The 23,333-nt window shown below is 44.3% G+C and overlaps 1 protein-coding gene across 2 annotated transcripts in view; it reads left to right on the forward strand.

Annotated features, from left to right (window-relative positions):
- The window catches only part of Phactr4 (phosphatase and actin regulator 4), a 74,182-nt gene extending 52,678 nt beyond the window's left edge, over positions 1-21,504 (forward strand). For both annotated transcript variants that reach the window (XM_038334277.1, XM_038334278.1), the window contains 7 exons: positions 685-872; positions 3,113-3,266; positions 9,737-9,792; positions 11,952-12,013; positions 14,792-14,929; positions 16,865-16,941; positions 19,009-21,504. In XM_038334277.1, coding sequence (XP_038190205.1) covers positions 685-872; positions 3,113-3,266; positions 9,737-9,792; positions 11,952-12,013; positions 14,792-14,929; positions 16,865-16,941; positions 19,009-19,024 — 691 coding nt within the window. In that variant the 3' untranslated portion in view covers positions 19,025-21,504. The remainder of the gene's footprint in view (positions 1-684; positions 873-3,112; positions 3,267-9,736; positions 9,793-11,951; positions 12,014-14,791; positions 14,930-16,864; positions 16,942-19,008) is intronic.
- Positions 21,505-23,333: the final 1,829 nt, after the last annotated feature.

Below are 23,333 nucleotides of genomic sequence, written 5' to 3' on the forward strand. Positions count from 1 at the left end.
GCTTGTGTTTTTGTAAATGGATTTTTATGATGATTTCTGTGTCGACACCAAAAGTGCCTGTTTGTAGATGTGAATATTAACACTACAAGTTTTACATGATACACATGTATTATGTGGTGCTTCAGAACTTCTGCTGATAATGAAGAAGCCCTGGGTTATCACATCTCTTAAAGTCCTGGCTTGTCACTCAGCCTCTCTCCTGTTTAGTATCTCAAACCTAAATAAGGGGAGTGTATACTCTAAAGACTTCTGTGAATGAAATTAGGCAAATTCTGAAATTTATCAGTATCTACTAAGAATCAGCGAAGGATTTGAACCCAGTGCTTTTTAGATTTATGAATACTAAAAAGCTTCTTGGGAAGAATGTTAATGTTTTGTTTGTTTGTTTATAACTACTTTTATTTATATACTTTTATGTGTATGGGTATTTTGTCTGAAGGTATCCATGACCACTTATAGATGGCTGTGAGCCACCATGTTGTTGCTGAGAATTGAACTCAGGACCTCTGGAAGAGCAACCAGTGCTTTTAACCTCTGAGTCATTCCTCTAGCTCCGAAGAATATTAATGTTAAGACAGGGATTTATGTGTCTTCTACTAATGGTCTTTTCGTGTGTGTTTCTGTCCTTTTGTAAAAGCCTCATTGTTTCTGAAAAGGCAAAACCATATTATGTTCATTTGTTAGTCCAGATGATGAAGAAGAAGAGCAGACCTGCCCATTGGCATTTGCTGAAGATATGATACCTACCTCGGGCACTCCTAAACTACCACCGTGTCTGCAAGAGGAAGGGAAGGAGAGTGACTCCGATTCAGAGGGCCCCATTCAGTATCGAGATGAAGAAGATGAAGATGATGAAGATGAAAGCCATCAGAGTAAGAAACAGAGGGAAAGTGTGAAAGTTCTTTTGTTTGTCGTGCTGGGGGCTGGGCACCACACATGCCATGCAAACTCTCTGTCCATGAGCTAGATCCCCAGCAAGTGCGGAAACAGGTATCCTGTTCTGTGGAGTCCTCTGGCTGTTGGAGGCCGGTGTGAAGGACTCTGCCTCCCTAGTGTGCCTCTGTTGAAGGAAGCCATGAGAGGGAGCCACATTGACAGAATCATTTGGATTTATTTTACTTAATTTTGAGATAAACTGTGTAGCCTTGATTAGCCTGGAATTTACTGTGTAGACCAGGGTAGCCTTGAACTCACAGACGTTTATCTGCCTCTGCCTCCTTAGTGCTAGGACTAAAGGTGTGTGCCATCATCATTCAGATTCTTGGTTTATATTTTAAATCTGCTTCCCCAGAGACCAGTGGTATAGTTCAGTTGTGACGCTTGTGCTAAGCACAGGGCCTGGATTCAGTGCTCAGTACAAAAATAAAAAATGAAAACCAAAGCCATTCACCTTGAAGATAGAGGCTAAGAATTATAGAGAAAAACTGGAACAGAGATTACACTGAAGAGTGAGTTAAGATGCTGGAGAACTAACTGGCTCAGCAGGTAAAAGTGGATACTACTCTTGCAGAGGACCTGGGTTTGTTTCCCAGCACCCATGTTGGGTAGCTCACAACCACCTGTAACTCCCAACTCCAGAGGACCCAATACCTCTGGCTTCTGAGGGAACCTACACTCAATGTGCACATACCTCCACACAGATATAAACACACATACATCATTAAAAAAAATCTTAAAGGAAAGACTTAAATAAAAGAGATAAATGATGATTTTTCTTAATATAATGAACTTCTTGATACCGTAAACTAAAAAAGTGTGTTTTCCTGGATATGGTAGCTCACACCTATAACCACAGCATTTGAGAGTCTAAAGCAAAAGGATTACATTAGTTGGAACATTGCCCGAACTGCCAAATTAGCTCAGAAACCAAAAATGGGTTCTGGATAGATGAGAGCAGGGAAGGGAAGTGTGGGAGTGTCAGCTACATGAAACCCGTCTCCAAACAGCAAAGAAAGCAAGGGTAGGAAGAGAATGATGACTCCAGTCCACTTTCTATGGGGCAGAGGTAAGAGATTAAGGGCCTCGGGAGTTTGAGTGCAGCCTGGCAACATAGCAAGACTTTCTCTCAAAACAGTGATGAAGAAAGAGATGACAAGATCTACTAATATCAAAGCTTTCGTGTTTTAAGTCAGAGTATTGCCCCAGAGCAAACTAGATTCCATCTTTAGAAACTGTCACTGTCAGGGTGGTGCACACACCTTTATTTCCAGCATTCAGGATGCAGAGACAGGAAGATCTCTGTAAGTTCAAGACCAACCTGGTCTAGAATGCAAGTTCCAGGACAGTCAGGACCGTTACACAGAGAAACCCTGTCTTGAAAAACAAACAAAATAAAATAATAAGGGAGCTAGAAAAATGGCTCAGTGGTTAAGAGTACTGGCTGCTCTTACAGAGGCCCCGGGTTCATTTCCAACAGCATCTACCTGGCAGCTCACAACTGTCTATAACTCTAGTTCCAGAGAATCTGATACCCTGACATATGTGCACATAAAATAAAAAAAATAGGGGTTAGAGAGATGGCTCAGCAGTTAAGAGCATTGCCTGCTCTTCCAAAGGTCCTGAGTTCATTTCCCAGCAACCGCATGGTGGCTCAAACCATCTGTAATGAGATCTGGTGCCCTCTTCTGGCCTGCAGGCATACACACAGATAGAATACTGTATACATAATAAATAAATAATTAAAAATATTTTTAAAAATTAAAAAAATAAAACTGGGCAGTGGTGGTGCACACTTTTAATCCCAGCACTCAGGAGGCAGAGAGAGGTGGATCTCTGTAAGTTTAAGGCTAGCCTGATTTACAATAGCTAGTTCCAGGACAGGCTCCAAAGCTTCAGAGAAACCCTGTCTCGAGAAACAAAAAAAGAGATAAGTAAAATTAAAATAAAAAATTAATTCTCACTAAATCAGGAAAGTGTAGAGTGATATGTATCCATTATCTGACTCATTCTATTTTGCTGAAAATTAAATGCCTTAATGTCTTATGTTGTCTCTTCCTCTGAGTGTGGCTGGATCATTTGAAGCCGGCTGGGTGGCTGGGAGTTGTATTCTCATGCTCTTGCCTGGTTCACATGCGCCTTTGTGCCTTAGCATTTTTTTTTTCCCTGTGTAAAGGTGCTCTGGCCAACAGAGTGAAGAGGAAAGACACACTGGCAATGAAGCTGAGCAGCAGACCCAGTGAACCAGAGCTGAACCTGAATTCCTGGCCTCGTAAAAGCAAGGAGGAGTGGAATGAAATACGGCACCAGATTGGGAACACGCTGATCCGGTATGCCTTTGCATTTGGGTTTGTGTGTGTCAGACCCTTGAAAGTGAAGCATTCATCTGTCTTTTAAAAGAATAATTTTTACAAGTGTGGAGTTCTCTATGCTTTAGGAGATGGGGAACATCAGAGATGGCACTAGGAGCTTTCAGCCATCACATAACACAGGAGGCTTAGAAAGGGTTGCTAAAGGAGTCAGGCTGGTTTCCAGAACATGCGGATTCCTGTGTGACTTATCCTATTGCTGAACCAACCTAACTCATCATACCTGTATTTTTTTTAAAATAAGTATCATGTAGTTCTTTCTTTTCAAAAAGTTAGTATATTTTTCAAGTCAGCTGGAGTCAAAAAGGAGGGAAGTGGATTGCAGACCAAGCTCTTGTTTGAGCAATGAGCATATTTGTGTGTGGACAGATGTTTGCATGGCACAGATACTTCTCCCTGTCTAAAAGGAATAAAAGGAAGAAAAAACTCTTGGCCTTCTCCCTACAAGAAAAGTTAACTGAGGGCATCCATCAGTTAAGGCCCAGCCTTCTTTCCTACCATAGGCATCTAGCTTTTCTCTCTTTGTTTTTATTTATTTATTTATTTAAATTTATTTTATGTGTGTTGGTGTAAAGGTGTCAGATCCCCTGGAACTGCGGTTACAGTTGTGAGCTGCCATGAGGGTGCTGGGAATGGAACCCAAGTCCTCTGAAAGAGCAACCATCTCTCCAGCTCTACTTTCCTTGTACACAGACTGTACTCATTCTGCATCTAGAAACAAGGCAGGCCCTTTGTATACTCTGGCATTTGGGGTGCTGAAGCCGTTATCTCATATTGTGTATCAGTTACTTTAGAGGGGGACAGACCCATTTCAAACAAGAAAAGTTATGCGAAAATACACCATTTACCTAGATGTATTAGTGTGTACTGTTTGCTTTACTAATTATTGTGTACAATGCCAATATGCATGTACTTTGGGTTTTGGGTTTTTTTGTTTGTTTGTTTGTTTTTTTCCCCAAGACAGGTTTTCTCTGTGTAGCTTTGGCTGTCCTGGAATTCACTCTGTAGTTGAGCTGGCCTCGAGCTCACAGAGATCCACCAGCCTCTGCTTCCTGAGTCCTGGTTTTAAAGGTGTGCACCACCATGCCCTGCTCCATACTTTATTTTTTTTTTCTGGACCCTTTCAGAACACAGTGTAAGCTGGGTAGGATGTCTCCCACTTGTAACTTCAGCATTTTGGAGACTGAATATTGCTAGAATATTGCTGGTTCCAAGCTAATCTGGGCCATATAATGAGATTCTCAAACATTCATGATCTTTGTTTTGTTTTGTTTAGACTGGTTCTCATTGTAGTTCAGGCTGACCTCAAATTCTCTATGTAACCCAGCCTGGCCTTGAACTTCAGAATCTTCCTGTCTTCGTCTCTCAAGTGCTAGGATTACAGGTATATGCACACTAACACATACAGCTGATCTCATAGCTCTGACTAGTCCACCTGCCTCTGCTGAGTACTGGAATTAAAGGCATGCGCCACCACACCTGGCTCAGGGACTCTACTCCAAAGTACTTCAGCACAGTCTTCTATGAAGAAGGACTTTCTCGGCCGGGCGTTGGTGGCGCACACCTTTAATCCCAGCACTCAGGAGGCAGAGGTAGGCGGATCTCTGTGAGTTCGAGACCAGCCTGGTCTACAAGAGCTAGCTCCAGGACAGGCTCTAAAGCTGCAGAGAAACCCTGTCTCGAAAAAAAAAAAAAAAAAAAAAAAAAAGGACTTTCTCGTATCCCACACCATACCTACAAATTCTTTACAAAGAGAAAAAAACTAGTATTAATGTAGTGTTTTTATCTATACTATCCATATTCAGTTTTACTTATATGTATCTATTTATTTTTGAGACAGGGTCTCGTGTAGCCCAAGCTACTCTCAGACTAACTATGTACCTGAGGATGGGTTTGAAGTCCTCATTCTCCCACCTCCCCTTCCCAAGTATTAGAGTTATTGGTATATGCCACCATTACTTCATAATTGTTTTGTTTTTCAAAACAGGTTTGTCTGTGTAGCCCTGGCTGTTCTAGAACTCACTCTGTAGACCAAGCTGGCCTCAAACTTACAGAGATCCACCTGCCTCCACCTCCCGAGTGCTGGGATTAAAGGTGTACACCACCTCCTGGCCTAACCCATAATATTTTTAATAGCAAGGTTTTGTGCTCTAAAGTCTAAATTCCAGTCTGAGCAAATATGTGAAATCTAGTTGCCCTGACTCTTTGGTTTGCTTTAATCTGAAAATTATTCTTAACCATTTTATTCTAAAGGTTTAATAATTGTGTGTGCATGTGTGTGTATATGTTTGTATACATGCATGTGCATGCATGAGTGAAGTGCCCTCAGAGACTAGAGGGGTATAGGATCCCCTGGAACTGGAGTTACAGTTGTGAGCAGCTTTATGTGTGTTTTGAAAGTCAAACTTGGGTCCCCCAGAAGAGTATTGTGCTTTTAACCGCTGAGTCATCTCTCTAGGCCCTCATCATCTTTTTTTTTTCCGAAGAACATATTCATCATCAGAAGGCAGAAGTAGTCAGATCTCAGTGAGTTCAAGGCCATCCTGGTTTACACAGTAAGCTCAGGACAGCCAAGGCTGCATAGAGAGAGGTAGTCTTAACAGCAACAAACAAAAGAAGAACATGGTTACTTATTTTGTAGAAATCTGTCTGGTTTTCTCATGATGAGGTTTCAGTTACTCATCATCTATTTTTTTTTCTGCTTGTGTTTTAGTGTGCGTAGTAGTGTGTGTGCAGCTAGTGTACATAGTGTGTGTGCACACGTGAGCATACATCTGGGTATATACAGAGTGTTTGGATATGTCTGTGTACATCTTTGCATGCATCTGTGTATACACAGAGTATTTGAATATATGTGTGCACAATTTGTATGAGAAACTGTGTGTTTGTGGCAGAGAGTGCGTATGCGGGAAAGTGGAAGGGAAGAAGTGTGCTTCACTCATGTGTGCACTTACAGAGGCCAAAGAGAAGTCATTCAGTGTCTTCCTCTGTCATTCCCAACCTTATTATTTGAGGCAGGGTCTCTCATTGAACGTGCCAGTTTGACTAATGGCTGACCAGAGAGCCTCCAGACCCACCTCTCTCCTCCTCTCAGTGCAGGGTCGCAGCCGCTTGCTGGCATACCCATGGGTACTAGACTTAGGTCCTTAAGCTTACGCACTTTACCCACTGAGTCAGCCTCCTGGCTCTGCCCCTCTCAAGTGCTAGGATTAAAGGTGTGTGCCACTAGGACATTATTTTTTGAGTCAGGGTCTCACTATATAGCCGCGTTTGACCTGGAACTTGTTATGTAGATCAAGCTAGCCTTGAACTCACGGACATCCACTTGCCTCTGTACCCCTAATGCTAGGATTAAAGACATGTGCCACCATGACTGATTCTACCGTCTATCAAATTATGATTTGCAAAGATTTTTTCTCTCCCTATAGTATAAAAATAAGCACGTGTTCATTATAGTAATAGTTAAAAAATTACAGGATAAAGAAAACCTAAGGGCTAACAAGATGGTTTAGTGTGTAAAGGTGCTTGCCACCAAGCTTATAAAATAGGCTTGACAAACTTCTCTAAAGGACTGAAAACAAGTGTTTCAGTTGGGTGTGGTAGCACCTGCCCTCCCAGAAGCAGTGAGCTAGCATTCAAGACCACCTGCAGGTACATGAGCCTGAGGGTGATCTAGGACTCCCTGAGGCCGTGCCTCAAATAATGATTTCAAGCCACATACATTCTCTTTTCTGAATTTTGGTTTATAGTTTGTTGACTTTTTGAGATCGGACTTCATGGCACTTAGGATGAGGTTACAGGTGTGTGCCACCATGCCTGGCTACAGGCTCTTTGCTTCCTGTGGTGCCAGGGATAGAGCACAGGTACTCATGCAAGCTAGGCGAACGCCCCATCACTGAACTGTATTGTTTTGTGTGTGTGTGTGTGTGTGTGTGTATTAAACAATTTTTTTAAATCTCAGATGTGCTCTTTCAGAAGACTTGAATTTGGTCCTCAGCATCCACATCAGGCAGTTTACAGCTGCCTGTAACTCCCACTCCAAGGGATTTAACACCTCTGGTCCCCAGAACACGCATGTGTGTGCGCGTGCGTGCACACACACACACACACACACACACACACACGCTTAAAAATAATAAAATCTTTTTTTTTCCTTTTGGTTACTTGTGTAGCCCTGGCTGTTGGTTACTTGTGTAGCCCTGGCTGTTATGGAACTCCTCTGTAGACCAGGCTGGCCTTGAACTCAGAGATCTGCCTGCCTCTGCCTCTGTTTTGAAGTAGAGTCTTACTATGTAGCCTTGGCTCTCCTGGAACTTGCTGTGTAGACCAGGCTGACCTCAAACTTTCAGGAGTCCACTTGCCTCTGCCTTCTGAGTGCTAGGATAAAAGACTCAGACCACCACCAGCGACCAAATATATAGTGTTTGTCCTTACTTCTAATGTTCACTGTGTGTCACTCCACTGAACTGATACAATTAATTGAGTCAGAGCCCTGTTAGTGTTTACCTCTGGTGTTTTGTTCCTCTAATTAATTCTACTCAGTGGTTCTCATACTTAAGCATTCATTTGGCAGGCTTAACTTACCTAGCAGGCTTGTTTAAAAGCAAATTGTTGAGTTCCACCCAGAGTTTTTGCTTCAGGGCGCTGCCTGGGTTGTATTTCTTGTTTGTTCTTATGACTGATTCTGGGGCCACTTTGAAAGTCTGGATTCTATAAGTTCCCACCAGTGTGCTCACTGCAAAAGTTCTGGGGATTATAGTGTAAACTCTTTTGTGGTTGTTTTGTGAAAGTCTCATGCTGTGGCCTAAGCTAGCCTGGAACTCACTCTGTAGCTGAAGCTGGCCTTGCACCTATGGCAACCTTCCTGCCTCAGCCTCCCATGTGCTGGGACTTGAGATCTTAGTGACTCTGCTCAGCAATGCAGGTCCTTCTTCACCTCTGTCTCTGCTCTTGTCAATAAATGTAAAGTAGCGGGCGGTGGTGCCGCACGCCTTTAGTCCCAGCACTCGGGAGGCAGAGACAGATGGATCTCTGTGAGTTTGAGGCCAGCCTGGTCTAAAGAGCTAGTTCCAGGACAGGCTCCAAAGCTACAGAGAAGCCCTGTCTTGAAATCCCCCCAAAAAAGAAAATTTTAAAAAATAAATAAAAAATAAAGGTAAGAGCTAGTTAGTAATAAGCCTGAGATATTCGGCTAAGCATTTTATAATTAATATTAACCTCTGAGTGATCATTCAGTAGCAACTGATGGGTCAGAGCAGAGAAACCACCGTTTACAAATTAGTGTGTTCATAGTCTCAGATGTAACCTTTCCTCTTAAATAGCTGCCCTTCCTGAAAGAGTCATCTCTCCCTGTGTCTCTTCGTGTAAAGGACATTATTGCTGCCTTACTACTAATGTTGCAGCCAGATGGGATAATGAGTACCTGGAATCCCAACACTCAGGAGATTGATGCAAGAATATTACTTCAAGTTTCAGACCATCTTGATTTACAGTGGGAAACCCTGTTTCCAAAAAATAAAATAACATATACATATGGCCATCAGATATAATTTAAAACACTCAGCATGGCCAGGTGTGTGCACCTTTAATCCTATTACTTGGAAGGCAGAGGCAGGTGATCTTTAAGTTTGATACTAGCCTGGTCTACACAGTAAGTTCTAGGACAGTCAGGGCTACACAGTGAGACCATGTCTCAAAACAAGAATATGTTCGGCATCACTAAACCAGAGACATCTTTTCACAGAAGATCTATGAGATGATGAACACCTTTTTTTTTCTTTTTTTTTTCTTTTTTTTTGAGACAGAGTTTCTCTGTGTTGCCCTGGCTGTCCTGGAAACTCACTCTGAAGACTAGGCTGGGGGGTTAAAGGTGTGCACCACCATCACACCCTGCAAGGATTTTTTTTTTTGTTAATTTTTTTAATGTGTATGAATGTTTTGACTATATTTAACCATGTGTGTGCAGTGCCTAAGAAACTCAGATCCCCTGGAACTAGAGTTCGAGTTGGTTTTGAGCTGCTTCGTGGGTGCTTGGAACCAAACCCAGGTTCTCTGGTAGAACAACCAGTGTTCTTAAGTGCCAAACTACCTCCACACTTACCTACCTTTCTGTTCTGAGGAGGCAGGATCTTTTACCTCTCTCCTCAAGTGCTGGCCTCACAGTATAAGCCACCACACTCAGCATAATATTGTGTGTGTGTGTGTGTGTGTGTGTGTGTGTGTGTGTGTTAGCACTTTCAGTATCAAATTGGTTTCATAATAAATCAGCTACTGAAGAATATGTTAGAAATTTTACTGATTCTTTGTTATAGGTCAATATAAATCTTGGCCAAAACAAACAAAAAAGCAAACAAACAAACAAACCCAAAATCCTTAGAAATGGTGGTTGGACGTTTGCTGTGGACAGTTAAGTACCTGTGTCTCTCTCGTAGGCGACTGAGTCAAAGACCGACCGCAGAGGAGCTGGAGCAACGGAACATACTACAGCGTAAGTCCAGCATGATGAAGCCCAGCCTTTGTGCACCACGAGTGTAATGTGCACTAGGACAGAAGTATTTGCTAAAAGGGCCAAGGAGAGTTAGTTCCTGCTCAGGAAGCCCAGTTCCTAGGAAGATGTTTAGTGTACTGTGATATGTTTTCATAGCTCCTGGGTCTGTGATGGCATTTGTGACAGTGTATACAGGCTTGGCCTATGCCTTCTTTGTTCAGGGAGCTAAGGTCATGGCTGAGCTGATGGACAGAACATTCCTCTTCCTGGTGGATTCTAAGGATAAAGCCTAGAATATTCCTTCTGCTTTTATTGCTTGACTTGTATTTCTGTAGCCACCAAAGAGGAATGCGTATCTAACTTCCTGCCCATGTGCATAGTTAACTCCCCAGAACAATGTTATGATCTAAGACTGACTTTGTTTTACCAGCGTTTTGACTTAGAACCTGTGCTCTGTTGCTCCTCCCCTTCCTCTCCGGGGATTTGTAGCTCCTGATGACAGGTGGCAGTCCTGCCTCCCACTTCCATCTCATCACTGCTTGTCCAGTCCAGTTAAAATCACCAGAAATAGTCACAGCCAGGTCTTTCCACTGCTGCTCCCTTTGGTCTTCCCACCCCAAGCCACGTTAGTTCCTTCTCACAGCAGGGATTCTCACCCTTTACCCTCAGCACACCCCTGAACTCTGGAGATTATGCTCTTCCCTTAAGGCCTCTCTGTCCTTGAGCTTTGGAAGTACCCACCTCAGTGAGGAATCTGAGCTGAGCCCCTAGGACAAGGACCAGTCATATCCTGGGATACCCTGTGTCCTTGTGTCTCAAGTCCCATCCCTCTGGATATGCCTGCAGTCCTGTTTGCCCCTTCAGAGAGTGATCTCTTGTAGACGCTCATATTTATTTCATCCCTGTGAATACAGATGCAGAGGGATACAGGAATGAGGAGGAAAGGAAGCAAAAGGAAAAAGGGTTCAGTGATGAAGGATGGGGGTGCCTGTGATAGAGGGGAAGGACTTAGGTTCTCTTCAGAGACTGTGGGAAGAATGAAAGTGTTAATAGCAGAGAAATGGGAGGATCTCCTAGAGCTGCTTCTGAGCATGCCGTCTGACCGTTCCATTGCCTATTTTCTCGGTGCTTTCCGGATCTATATTCACAGCCTAGGTACTCAGTGAATCTATAATTGAGAACTTTATAGGTGCTACCCTCGACAGGACGTGGTGTCGGTTGCCTATTTTTAGGGATTACTCTGGAAACTTTTTCTTCATTTGCATATATGTGTGAACATGCGCATGAGTGCAGGGGTCCACTGTGACCAGAGGCATCAGATCCACCCCCCACCAGAGCCAGAGTCACAGGCAGTTGTGCGCCACCCAATACTGGTGCTGGGAGCTAAACTTGGGTCCTCTGCAAGAGCAGTATGCATTCTTTTTTATGTGTAATTTATTATTTTACTTGTATGTGTTTTGCTTGCATGTGTGTCTGTGCAGCACATGAAGAGGGGGCATCAGGTCCTCTGGAACTGGAGTTACTCTTCAGCCCCTAGAAACTATTTTCCCCCAAGAAAAGCTTTTATTTATTATTCTTACTACTCGTGTGTATGTATGTGTTGTGAGTGTGTGCCGTATTTGAGGTGGGGTGATGGTAGGCCAGAAGAGGGAGTGGAATTCCCACACCCAGCTGGACTTACAGGCAGTCGTGAGCCTCCACCGTGGTTTCTGGGAATTGGACTCAGGTCCTCTAGTGCAGCAAGTACACTGAACTATCTCCTGCAAGCGTCCTCTTTGAGAGCACTGTAGTCAATAGCAACAAAATGTCCAGCTCTGTAGATCTTTAAACACATGGAAACCTTCAAGTACCTCTAAAGTGTTTTAAAAATGTGAAAAACTGTTGGGTGGTGGTGGTGCAGCCTTTAGTCCCAGCACTCGGGAGACAGAGAACATACTTAGCTCAAGCCTGATGCATTGCCCTGTCTTGCTCTAAGTATTTGACTGTACAGTGGACAGGAAAAGACTGTCCTGCTAGGAAAAGTTTCTTGATTAGCCATTCACAAATGGAGTATTTCATTCTAGCTTTGACTGCTAAGAAGTATATGTATTGGAAGTACTTAAATGTCTGCTGTGCAAATTGTCATTTGAAGTAATATCCTTTGTTTCTGTCAATTGAAGCTAAAAATGAAGCTGATCGGCAAGCAGAGAAACGGGAGATTAAGCGTCGGCTCACTAGAAAGGTACGGTGTCCTTGTGTCTGGGTGGCCTCTGTGAGAAGGAGTGGGCCTGTGCCTTAGATCAGTATGAAAATAACACATATGCATAGAAAACTCCACCACATTAGCAGGAGTGGCATCTGTTGGTTTATTTTTAATATTTGAGAGGTTGGCACATTTGAATCAAAAATTCTGAACATGGTGAGAGCTTTTTTTATTTGTCTAGGGGGGATTGTTTGCTTGGTTGTTTTGTGAGAGCAAAAAAAAAGGTCTTTGTGCATTCTAAACAAGTGTTCTACTAGTGAGCCCTCTTAGACTAAAATTTTTATTTATATGTAAGTGTGTATATATATGCAATAATAGGAGACTTTGTAGCATTCCGTTTTGCAAGGCAAACTGGTTGTTTTCTAATCAAGAAAACAATTGAAATAATCTTGAGTCCTAAAAAAATAAGGAGAGACATAATTTTCTCGATCAGTCGGGATAAGGCCTTTTCTACACAGGTCCATGTTGGCGCTGGAGTCGTCTCCTCTCTTCCATTCTCCACGACTTCTGTGATTGCTTCCTGCAGATTTGGGTGTGCTCTTAGCTCTCTAGATACTTCTTAAAAATCATAAGACTTGCTGGGCAGTAGTGGCACACACCTTTGATCCCAGCACTCGAGAGGGATTTCTGGGAGGCAGGCAGATCTCTGTGAGTTCGAGGCCAGCCTGGTCTACTGAATGAGTTCCAGGACAGGCTCCAAAGCTACACAGAGAAGCCCTGTCTTAGGAAAAAAAAAAAAAAAAAAAAAACATAAGAATTGCCAGGCATAATGCCACAGCACCTTTACCCCCAGCACTCAGGAGGCAGAGGCAGAGGCAGAGGCAGGTGGATCTTTCAGTTCCAGACCAACCTCATCTGCACAGGGAGTTCCAGGACAGCCAGAGCTACACAGACAAATCCTGTCTTGAAAAACAAAACAAGACCAAAAAAATCCCAGTGGAAGTGTGGATATTCTTTCTGGAATTCTTCTGTCCCTCTCCAGGAACGGAGGAATTATCCTTGCTTATTCGAGATTGATTAGTGGTTCTATTGCCTTTTAACATTTAAGGTTACCTAATTGTATAGCCTTAAATCTAATTTCTCAGAGCTGGAGAGATGGCTCATAGGTTAAGAGTACTGGCTGCTCTCCCAGAGGTCCTGAGTTCAAACCCAGCAACCACATGATGGTTCACAGCATCTATAATGGGATCTGATGATGTCCTCTTCTGGTGTGCAGGCATACATGCAGATAGAACACTGAATGTATAATAAATAAATAAATAGATAAATAAATAAGTCTTTAAGGAAAAAAATCATACTTCTTCACAGAATCTGATATTTTGGTAACATTGACCACGCATTTCCTAGGACATCTCAGAGCTATGTAACCTCAGGTTTTATTCTAGATCCATTTATAATCAGAATCTGTTTTTTCTTGGGGTAGGGTGGTGGGAGGGGCCAGTGCTAGGGGATGGACCAAGGGTGTCACAGTTGCTAACCTTGTACTTTGCGCTGAGTTCTGTCATCAGGCAGCATCTACATGGTAACCAGATCTTCAGGCGCTAAGGGTACATATTAAAGTTTGAAGAACATAGGGTACGGCTATGATTCTGTACAGAAAACCAAACTCCCACAGTTTTTCATACACTTTTATTTACTTTGTGTGAATGGAATGTTGCATGTTATGGTATGCGTGGTGAGGTCAGAGGACAACTTGTGGGTGTTGGCTCTCTCCCTACTGAGCTCCAGGGATTAATTGCAGTTCATTAGACTTGGTGACAAGTGCTCTTCTCCTCTAAGCCACCTTGCCAGCCCAAAAGGAATTTCTTGATTCCCCAGGTCCTTGGGGAGCTTTGGGGAGGATGGGACCCAGGGTGGTATAGTTAAAGCTTCTCAGGTTCTCTGGATGTGGCAGTTCATGCCTGTAATTCTGGCTTGCAGATGGTTGGATCAGTAAGAGGATTAACTGCAAGTTTCAGGCTAGCCTGAGCTACAGTGTAAGGCCCTATCTCAAAAGAAAAAGTGTTGACCAGGTGGTGGTGGCGCATGCCTTTAATCCCAGCACTCAGGAGGCAGAGGCAGGTGGATCTCTGTGAGTTCGAGGCCAGCCTGGTCTATAAGAGCTAGTTCCAGGACAGACACCAAAGCTACAGAGAAACCCTGTCTCAAAAAAACAAAAGAAAAAAAAAAGGAAAAGTGTCAATGGTGGTGGCGCAGGCCTTTAATCCCAGTACTTGGGAGGCAAAGGCAGGCGGATCTCTGTGAGTTCAAGGCCAGCTTGGTCTACAGAGTTCCAGAATGGCCAGAGCTACACAGAGAAACCCTGTCTCCAAAAAATCAAATAAATATCTAGATAGATAGATAGATAGATAGATAGACAGACAGACAGACAGACAGACAGACAGACAGACAGACAGACAGACAGACAGACAAACAAGTGAGGGCTGGAGAGATGACTTAGAGATTAAGGGCACTCACTAGCTGCTCTTCCAGAGGTCCTGAGTTCAATTTCCGGGAACTACATGGTGGCTCACAACCATCTAGAATGAGATTTGGTGCCCTCTTCTGGCATGCAGGCAGAACACAGCATACATAATAAGATAGATAGATAGATAGATAGATAGATAGATAGATAGATAGATAGATAGATAGATAGATAGATAGATAGATCGATCTTATAAATAAATAAAAATAAAAGAAAGAAAGCCTCCCATGTAATTCCATTGTTCAGTGAATGGTAAAGGCAATTTAATGCATGCTTGGCTCTGTGTGTTTCAGCTCAGTCAAAGGCCGACTGTGGCTGAACTACTTGCCAGGAAGATCCTGCGGTTTAATGAGTATGTGGAGGTTACAGATGCTCAGGATTATGACCGGCGAGCAGATAAGCCGTGGACCAAACTGACTCCTGCTGACAAGGTAACTCGAAAATGCTCACATATTCTCTTCTCTTTCTGTTATTATTGTGAAGCACACTTAGGTTTTATTAAGAGCACTTTGAAACATAGATTTTAAGCATAGAGGTAACAGAAAGGGAGGCACTTGGCAAAGTCCAGCCACAGCCCAGTGTGGGGTCTTCAGAATCCGTGTTCTGATCTTCCTCCTCTGAAGGACACGGCACTGATGAGAAGAGTAAGCCAGTAGCAGAGCGAGATACAGAATGCCAAGATGTAAACCCAAGTTTTCTATTAAACATTAAGAAAACAACTGTTTTGGGGCTGGAGAGATGGCTCAGAGGTTAAGAGCATTGCCTGCTCTTCCAAAGGTCCTGAGTTCGATTCCCAGCAACCACATGGTGGCTCACAACCATCTCTAATGGGGTCTGGTGCCCTCTTCTGGCGTGCAGGCATACACACAGACAGAATATTGTATAATAAATAAATAAATAAATATTTAAAAAAAAAAAAAAGAAAACAACTGTTTTGCCAGGCAGTACTGGCACACACCTTTAGTGTTATTTTACTTATGTTTTAATCAATAAAGCTTTCCTAAAGATCTGAAGCAAAGCTAAGCCATTAGAGGGCAGGCAGTGGTAGCACACACCTTTAATCCCAGGATATGGAAAACCTAGGCAGAAGGATCTTTGTGAGTTCAAGGCAACCGTGGGCTACACAAGATCAATGCAGAAACACCTGCAGGTGGTGGTGGCTCACACCTTGAATCCCAGTACTGGGGAGTCACATGCCTTTACTCCCAGACCTACAGGGAATATAAAATGGGAGGAGAGAGAGGCTTAGTCTACTTCCTCTGTGGTCGCCCAGCCTTGGTAGAGGTAAGACTTCTCTAGTGGCTTGGCTGCTTTGCTTTTCTGGTTTTCAGGTTGAACCCCAATATCTGTTTCTGATTTTTTTATTATTTTTGCTACACACACTTTTAATCCTATCACTAGGGAGGCAGAGGCAGACAGATCGCTAAGTTCGAGGCCAGCTCGGTCTACAGAGTGAGTTCAAGGACAGCCAGGGCTGTTACACAGAGAAACCCTGTCTCAGAAAAACGGGGGGAAAAAAAGAGGAAGGAAGGGAGGGAGGAAGGGAACAGCTGCATGAGGGTGGGGAAGAAAAAAATAAGCTGCATCACAGAACAAAAATTTGAGATGGAAATAAAATACCCTTTTTTTCTAATTTATTTTATGTTTATGGATATTTTTCTGGCATGTATGTCTATTCAGAGAGGCCAGAAGAGGGCATCAAATCCCTTGGAACTGAGTTACAGACAAATGTGAGCCACTATTTGGTTGCTGGGAATTGAACCCGGGTCCCCTGGAAGAGCAGCCAGTGCTCTTAACTACCAAGCTATCTCTCCAGTCCCAATAAAACATATTTTTGGGACTGGAGAGATGGCTCAGTGGTTAAAAGCTGCTGTTCCTGAGTATCCAGATTCAATCAATTCACAGCACCCACATGGTGGCTCACACCTTTCTGTAACTCCAGTTCTAGAGGATCTGGCACCCTCACAGAGATATGCATGAAGGAAAAAAAAAAAAAAAAAAATGCACATAAAAAAATCTTCAAAAAAAAAAAAAATGCCCACATTTTTACCAGCAGCAATTGTGTCTGAGTAATTCTCTCACTTCTATTCCCTGCTTAATTTGCTGTGGAGACGACAAAGGCTATCTTTTTAACGCTCTGATTTAAATCGAGACTTTCGGGTTTACATGAAGCTTAGTAGTGTCAAGGAGAGTACTGTGTGTCTGGCTTAGCTTGGCTGGATCTCTTGGCCTGACTTTTCTTCCCTCTGGGCTGCACCCAAGATGTGTGGTTCCTCCTAATGATAAGCCCATTAGAAATACATGGCAAGTCACAAGGCTGCCCTTCAAGAGAGAAAAGATGTTTAAATCTTACTTGTATCTTACAGGCTGCCATAAGAAAAGAATTAAATGAATTTAAAAGCTCAGAGATGGAGGTTCATGAAGACAGCAAACATTTTACACGGTAAGACCCAAAATCCAAATATTTGTAGCTGAGTAAAGTTTCCCCAGCAGACAAACATAACAAGGTCGTTCAGATAGGAGGAACTCTACTGATCTAAAAAGCCAGGCATGGTGCTATAAATCCATAATTGTAGTCTTGGAAAGTGGGGGCAGAAGGATCAGGAGTTCAAGGCCTACCTAGACTCCACGAGACCTTGTATTAAAAAACAAAGACAGCGGGGCCGGGGTGAGTGCTCTGCGGATGAGCACTGCTGTGCAATGCATAGATGAGTGTGGAGGTGCAGCCGTGAGGGTCTGACATCCCAGTGCACGTGGTGAGATGGAAGGCAGAGATGGGCCAGTCCTCAGCTAGCCTGGTGTCTGTCCACAGCAGTGAACAAGAGACCTTCACTCAAACAAGTGGAAGACAAATATTGACACGCTAAGATGTCATGTGACTCCCATGTGTCCATTGTAGTGTATGTGGGCCTGCTCTCACACACTACACACATATTACAAATGGAATAATACACCAGGCAGTGGTGGCGCATGCCTTTAAACCCAGTACTCAGGAGGCAGAGACAGGCGGATCTCTGAGTTCAAGGCCAACCTGGTCTAAAGAGTGAGTTCCAGGACAGTTAGGGCTACACAGAGAAACCCTGCCTTAAGAAACCAACATCCCCCCTCCCCAAGGAAAAAAAAGAATAATAAATAAATAGGTCTGAGGCTGTAGCTCAGTTGGTAAAGTATGTGTCTTGCATGCCCAAAGCCCTGGGTGCCGTCGCCGGCACTGTATAAACTGCGTGTGGTGGTGTATACCTGTCTTCCCAGCACTCGGAGATCAGGAGTTCAGGATCATCTTCTGCTACATAACAAGTTCCAGAGCCACCTCATGTAAATCAAACCCATACCAAAGCAACACCACCAACAAAAGAGAATGAGAACTAAGAGCTAATTCTAAATGCCATTCTGAGTTTTGCCATTTTGTGTAGCCCAGACCTAGAATTTATAGATAACCAGGGCTGACCTGAAACTCACGGCTGTCTAGCCTCTACCCTGTAAGTACTGGGATTATAAACTTGAGCTCCTAAACTCCCAGCTTCTTCTTCTGTTGGTGGTGATTCTGAGACAGGCTGGCCTCACAAGTACTGGATGGATTGTAGGCCTGTGCCACCACACTCAGCTTAGCCTGGGGCTTTTGATATCCTATCAGCCTCCTGAGAGTGGAGACTACAGCTGGGAGCCCCACGCCTACCTGGTCTAATGAAGTTTGTGAGGTCTGTGAGACCATAAGCTGTAGAGACAGCTTCATTTAGTTAACAAGTGTTTACTGCGCACCTACAACAAGTACATACAATTCTGGGTCTTTAGGTTGCAACAGGGAATCAGGCAGAGCCTTGGGTTCCTGCAAACTCTGCTCTACAGCGGAAGGGTGACTGGAAATGAAGTGCAGCTATTTTAAGCCCGAAAGCACCTGTGGTATACTGAGGGGGCGCTGTCCAAGTCTCGAGGACAAGCGTCCTTGGTCTCGGGCTCTCCTCAGCCTACAGTTGGAACTGCCCCCATGTCAACACTAGACAGTAGATCCTTCAGGGGAAAGCCCATGTCTATTGTTCTGTTTTGGTTTGGTTTTGTTCTATGAGACAAAACCAGGGGATCTTGTTCTTGTTTACTTGGCTTCTAACAAACAGCTGTTTTGCTGCTTGCCTGGAGTGACAAGCACACAGGTCTGACCCATTCCTCCTTTGGGGAGCTTGTCGCCCCCCACTTTGTGTGTGTGTGTATGTTTTGAGATAGGATCTCACACTGTAGCTCAAGCTAGCCTGGAACTCAAAGCAGACCTCCTGCCTCAAACTCCCAAGTGCTGGAAGTACCGCCCTCCAACTACAACGTAATAGTACTGATACAGCACAGCCAGAGCTGGAGTTTAGTTAGCAGCAGTGCATGCACAAGGCCCTGGGTCAGTCCTCACTTGAAGTGCATATATTCCTGTAATCAACAAAAGTCCTTTTAACTTTATGAAACAAATTTCAAGAATAGGAAAGTGGTCTTCATTGTCTAGTAACTTGTCCCTTTCCGACCCTTCTAGCTACCATCGCCCGTGATGCTGATTGTGAGAAAGGGACTAAAGGAACATGGGAAAGCAGAGCTGTGTTGCTTGTCTCTGGGGCAACCATAGCACTTCCCACACCACAGCCAGAGCTGCTCTGGGATCTGGTTCAGAGCTGAACAGCACTTCTGTGAATGTAGCCTTCCACTGTAACGGGTTCTCCTGGGCTGCTGATGGAGAGAAGTGAGACACCTGATGCTGTTGAACCTCCTCACAACACTGCAGCAGACTTGAGGGCTTTCCTCTCGCCAGCCATCTGATCTCAGGCCCTTGAAGGCTCCGAGTTTTACTGGCGGCAGCACACCCTGTCCCAAGACAACTGCCGAGGCAGTTTGTGCCATTAGCCTTAACCGCCTCCCTGTTTGTGTGACCCACTCATGTAGGTGTTAACCCTCTTGCCAGAACAACCCTAGAGGCTCTACTGTTCTAGCAAATGGGCCCCCACTCCTGAATGCTTAGACCTCCCTGGCATGGCAGTCGAAAGATTGCACTGTCCCTCCTGGATGACCAGTGAGGCCCCAAGGAAGCTTGGCATCTGAGCTGTCCCTCCTTTGACACCTGTCATCCCAGCTCCTTCCTTTGTTTAGAGGCAAGATCTGAAACTGGCTCAGGCTAGCCTATACCTTGCTGTGTAGGCCAGGCTGGCCTCAAACCTTGTCTCAGCCTCCCAAGTGCTGGGATTACAAGCATGAGCCATGATGCTTGGCTTCATCCTGGTCCTTGTTTTAGTTATCTTAAATGATGGAAATCTATTTGTTAAACAGTCTGAACTGTAATCAAGCTGTTCAATGAGAGTATCAGGTATAGTTTCTATACAAACCAAGAAAAAGGCCTTAATATTAATGCCAGTTTGGCAGAGCCTGACTCATGGGTTAGACTCCTTAGACTAAGTATACATTCCTTGTACCAAATGATATTGTAAGTCACTTCAGCCAGTGGGTGGGGGCACTGTGTGCTGCTGGCCCTCCGTACTGCACAGTGCCCTTTACTCCAGTAGCCGCTGCTTCTCTCCCACAGCCTTCACCTCACTTGCCTTTCGAGTCCATGCTGTAACCAGTGTGGTTGGTGCCTCCGTTTTTAGATCAGGCCCCTCCCCATTTGTATTTGTGACATAAATGTGATTTCCCAAAGCGAATCTGGTCTGTGCCTCAGAGTTTTCTCTTGAAGCCCATACAGCCTCACCTCTCCCTCCCAATTGCTCTTCATGTTCTAGGTGGAAAAGAAATACATCCCAGTTTTTCTTCTTCTTCATTTAGTCTGCAACTCAGTCTGTAGCTCAGCCAGCCTTTGACTTGAGGTCGCCCTCCCGGCTTCCCGCCTGAGATCGTAGGATCATAGGATCATAGGCATCTGCAAGCAAAGCCAGCTCCTACTCACCCACCATTTAGTAAATTGTGAGTTTCAAGTGCTTCCTCTCCATTCCTCTTTTCTGTTTGTGTTCCTTCAGCAGTGTTCTCCTTGTTAACACTGCACTTGCGGAAGATTTAGAAAATAGAGCAAACCAAAGCTAAAGTGACCTTAAAATAGGACTTCCTTCTCTAGGGAGGAAAAGTGGTTTGGTTTTTCCTGTTACTACCAGGTAGTTTCTAGTTATGGAAACACGACTGCCTCCCCACTTCCTCACCTCCTCCCCACCTCACCCTCCACCTGCTCACCACCTCCCCAGATCCCCTCCTCCCCACCTCTCCACTTCCTTACCTCCCTACTTCCCTACCTTCCCACTTCCCCTCCTCCCCACCTTCTCAAAGCTTGTTAACACTTGGGTAAAGGAGGGGTTAATGACAGTTAACAATGTTAACAGTTAACAATGACAGTTGTTAGAAGTCTAAACACAAGGTTGCCGTAATTGCTGACTTGATTGTTCAGCATCCTCTTTTGTGATTGTATTTTGTTCAGTGTGCTCAGGATGGAATCCAAGTTCTCACAAGCTAGGCCAGTTCTCTGCCGCTGAGCTGTCCCCAGCCCTGATCCCAACCACACTTGCTTTCCTGTTGGTTTTAGAGACTGCATATGCCTTCACTGTCTGTGGCTGAGGTGACATTTTCTCTTCTGTTTTATTAGCTATGGTCTCATGTAGCCCAGGCTGGCCTCAAACTCACTATATAGCCAAGGAAGATCTCAACCTTCTGATGGTCCTGCCTCCACCTCCCAAGCACAGGGATTACACCGTGCCCCACCATGCCCGTCAGCAAAACAACCTTTCAGTCGTCGTCCACCGCTGCTCTCCCTCACTGTGCCAAGCCTGAGCTACCCGTCTGCTCCTGGGCCACCAGGGCTCGGATTCACTCTTCATCTCATTTGTTAGGGCAGCATCTAGTCGGTGGTTCTGTTTTAGTGTACATAGGAGCTGATTTTGTGTTTTCTCTCTGTAATTTGAAGTCACAATCGTAATGTAAAGGAGCAAAAGCCTAGCATATTGTACGTCAGAATGTCCCCTAATGTACAGAATCATGTAAAATAAATAATTACATTGTATATCAGTCTTCCCACCAGTCTTAATTATTAAAGTATTTTAGAATATCGGAAAAAACTGGATTTGTTTTTTTATTTTTTTATTTTTTTATTTTTATTTATTTATTTATTTATTTATTTTGGTTTTTCGAGACAGGGTTTCTCTGTGGCTTTGGAGCCTGTCCTGGAACTAGCTCTTGTAGACCAGGCTGGTCTCGAACTCACAGAGATCCGCCTGCCTCTGCCTCCCGAGTGCTGGGATTAAAGGCGTGCGCCACCACCGCCCGGCTGTTTTTTTATTTTTTTAGTACTGGAGATTGAGCTTCATTATTCAGCCGCTAAGCCGCATCCCTGATTTGTGTTTTATTTTACTTTTGTTTGTTTGTTTATTGTTTTTGTTTTTTGAGACAGGGTTTCTCTGTGTAGCCCTGGCTGTCCTAGAACTCACTCTGTAGGACCAGGCTGGCCTCGAACTCACAGAGATCAGCCTGCCTCTGCCACCCGAGTGCTAGAATTAAAGGCGTTCACCACCACCGCCCGGTCTTTTTATTTTTTTATTTTTTATTTTTATTGGTGTTTTACCTGTATATATGTCTTTGTGAGGGATGTTGGATCCTGGAGTTACAAACAGTTGTGAGCTGCCAGGTGTGTGCTGGGAATTGAACCTGGGTCCTCTTGGACAGTCAGTGCTCTTAGCTGCTGTGCCATCTCTCCAGTCCCTGTCTTGTTTTACTTTATTCCAGAAAATTAAAGCAACTTAAAAATGATACCCAAATCCCAGCACTTGGAAAGCAGGGGCAGGTAGATCTCTGAGTTGGAGGACAGCCTGGTCTACACAGTGAGTTCCAGAACAGCCAGAGATATACAGAGAAATCTTGTCTCAGAAAGGAGGGGGGGAGGGATGATACCCAAAATATTGCTAATGACTCCAAAATGAAAAAGAAGATAAATGATTATGTTAAATGCAGCCAGAAGTGAGAATCTGTCATGTTTGTATATTTCTCTGCATGAACAAAAGTCACAGGACTGGAATATAGCTCAGTTGGTAGAGTGCTTGCCTTATGTGCACTAACCCCTGGTTTCAGTCCCACATCATAAAGCAGGGCACAGTGTATCCCAGAACCTCTGAGGCTGAGACAGAAGGATGAGAAGTTAAAGGTCTCCTGAGTGTAAGCCACTTGAGTCACACAAGTGGCCAGGTCCCTCCCTGAGGACCTCTGACTGCCAGGCTCCACCCACAGAGCACACACTCGTAACTGCTCTAACAGCTAGGCCCCCAGCCTACAGAGTAAAATGCTGAGTCTCTGGACTTGAGATTCCACCAGTCTCCACCCTTGAAACCTTCACCCTGAGAAGTTCATCCCTCTCCCCAAAAAACTATCTAAGCCCTGCCTTCTGCTCAGTTCTCCACTGTTTCTTGCCCAAGCAGAAGCAGCCACCCTCCTGGGTTTTTTTTTTCCCTCCCAGTAAATCTCTTCTGTGAGGTTTGTTGTGAGGTGTGGCTTTGTGGTATTTCTTGGCTCCCTACTGCCTGGATACCTTTCCATCCAAACTGTACCACTTACATTTATGTCAGAAGCTGAGATAGGCTCTCCCTGTGCCTGCAGTTCCCCTCGGGTGCCTAAGGTGCACAGACCCGTGCACCCGCCACAGACTCACCTTCCCCTCAGCGATCACTGCACCATCCATCTGCAGCGGTTAGCTAAATTTCCCCTTTGGCCAGTGTAAACATTTCCCTGAGTCTGACAAAGTGACCTCTGAGTGTCCAGCACCCCTCTGGTACCCTCAGCCATGGTCATTAAGGCCAGGCCACAGACACTTGCCCTCTTCACCTGACCCCATCAACCCACCCT

This window comes from Arvicola amphibius, chromosome 6, assembly GCF_903992535.2.
Source record: "Arvicola amphibius chromosome 6, mArvAmp1.2, whole genome shotgun sequence".
Classification (NCBI taxonomy): Eukaryota; Metazoa; Chordata; class Mammalia; order Rodentia; family Cricetidae; genus Arvicola; species Arvicola amphibius.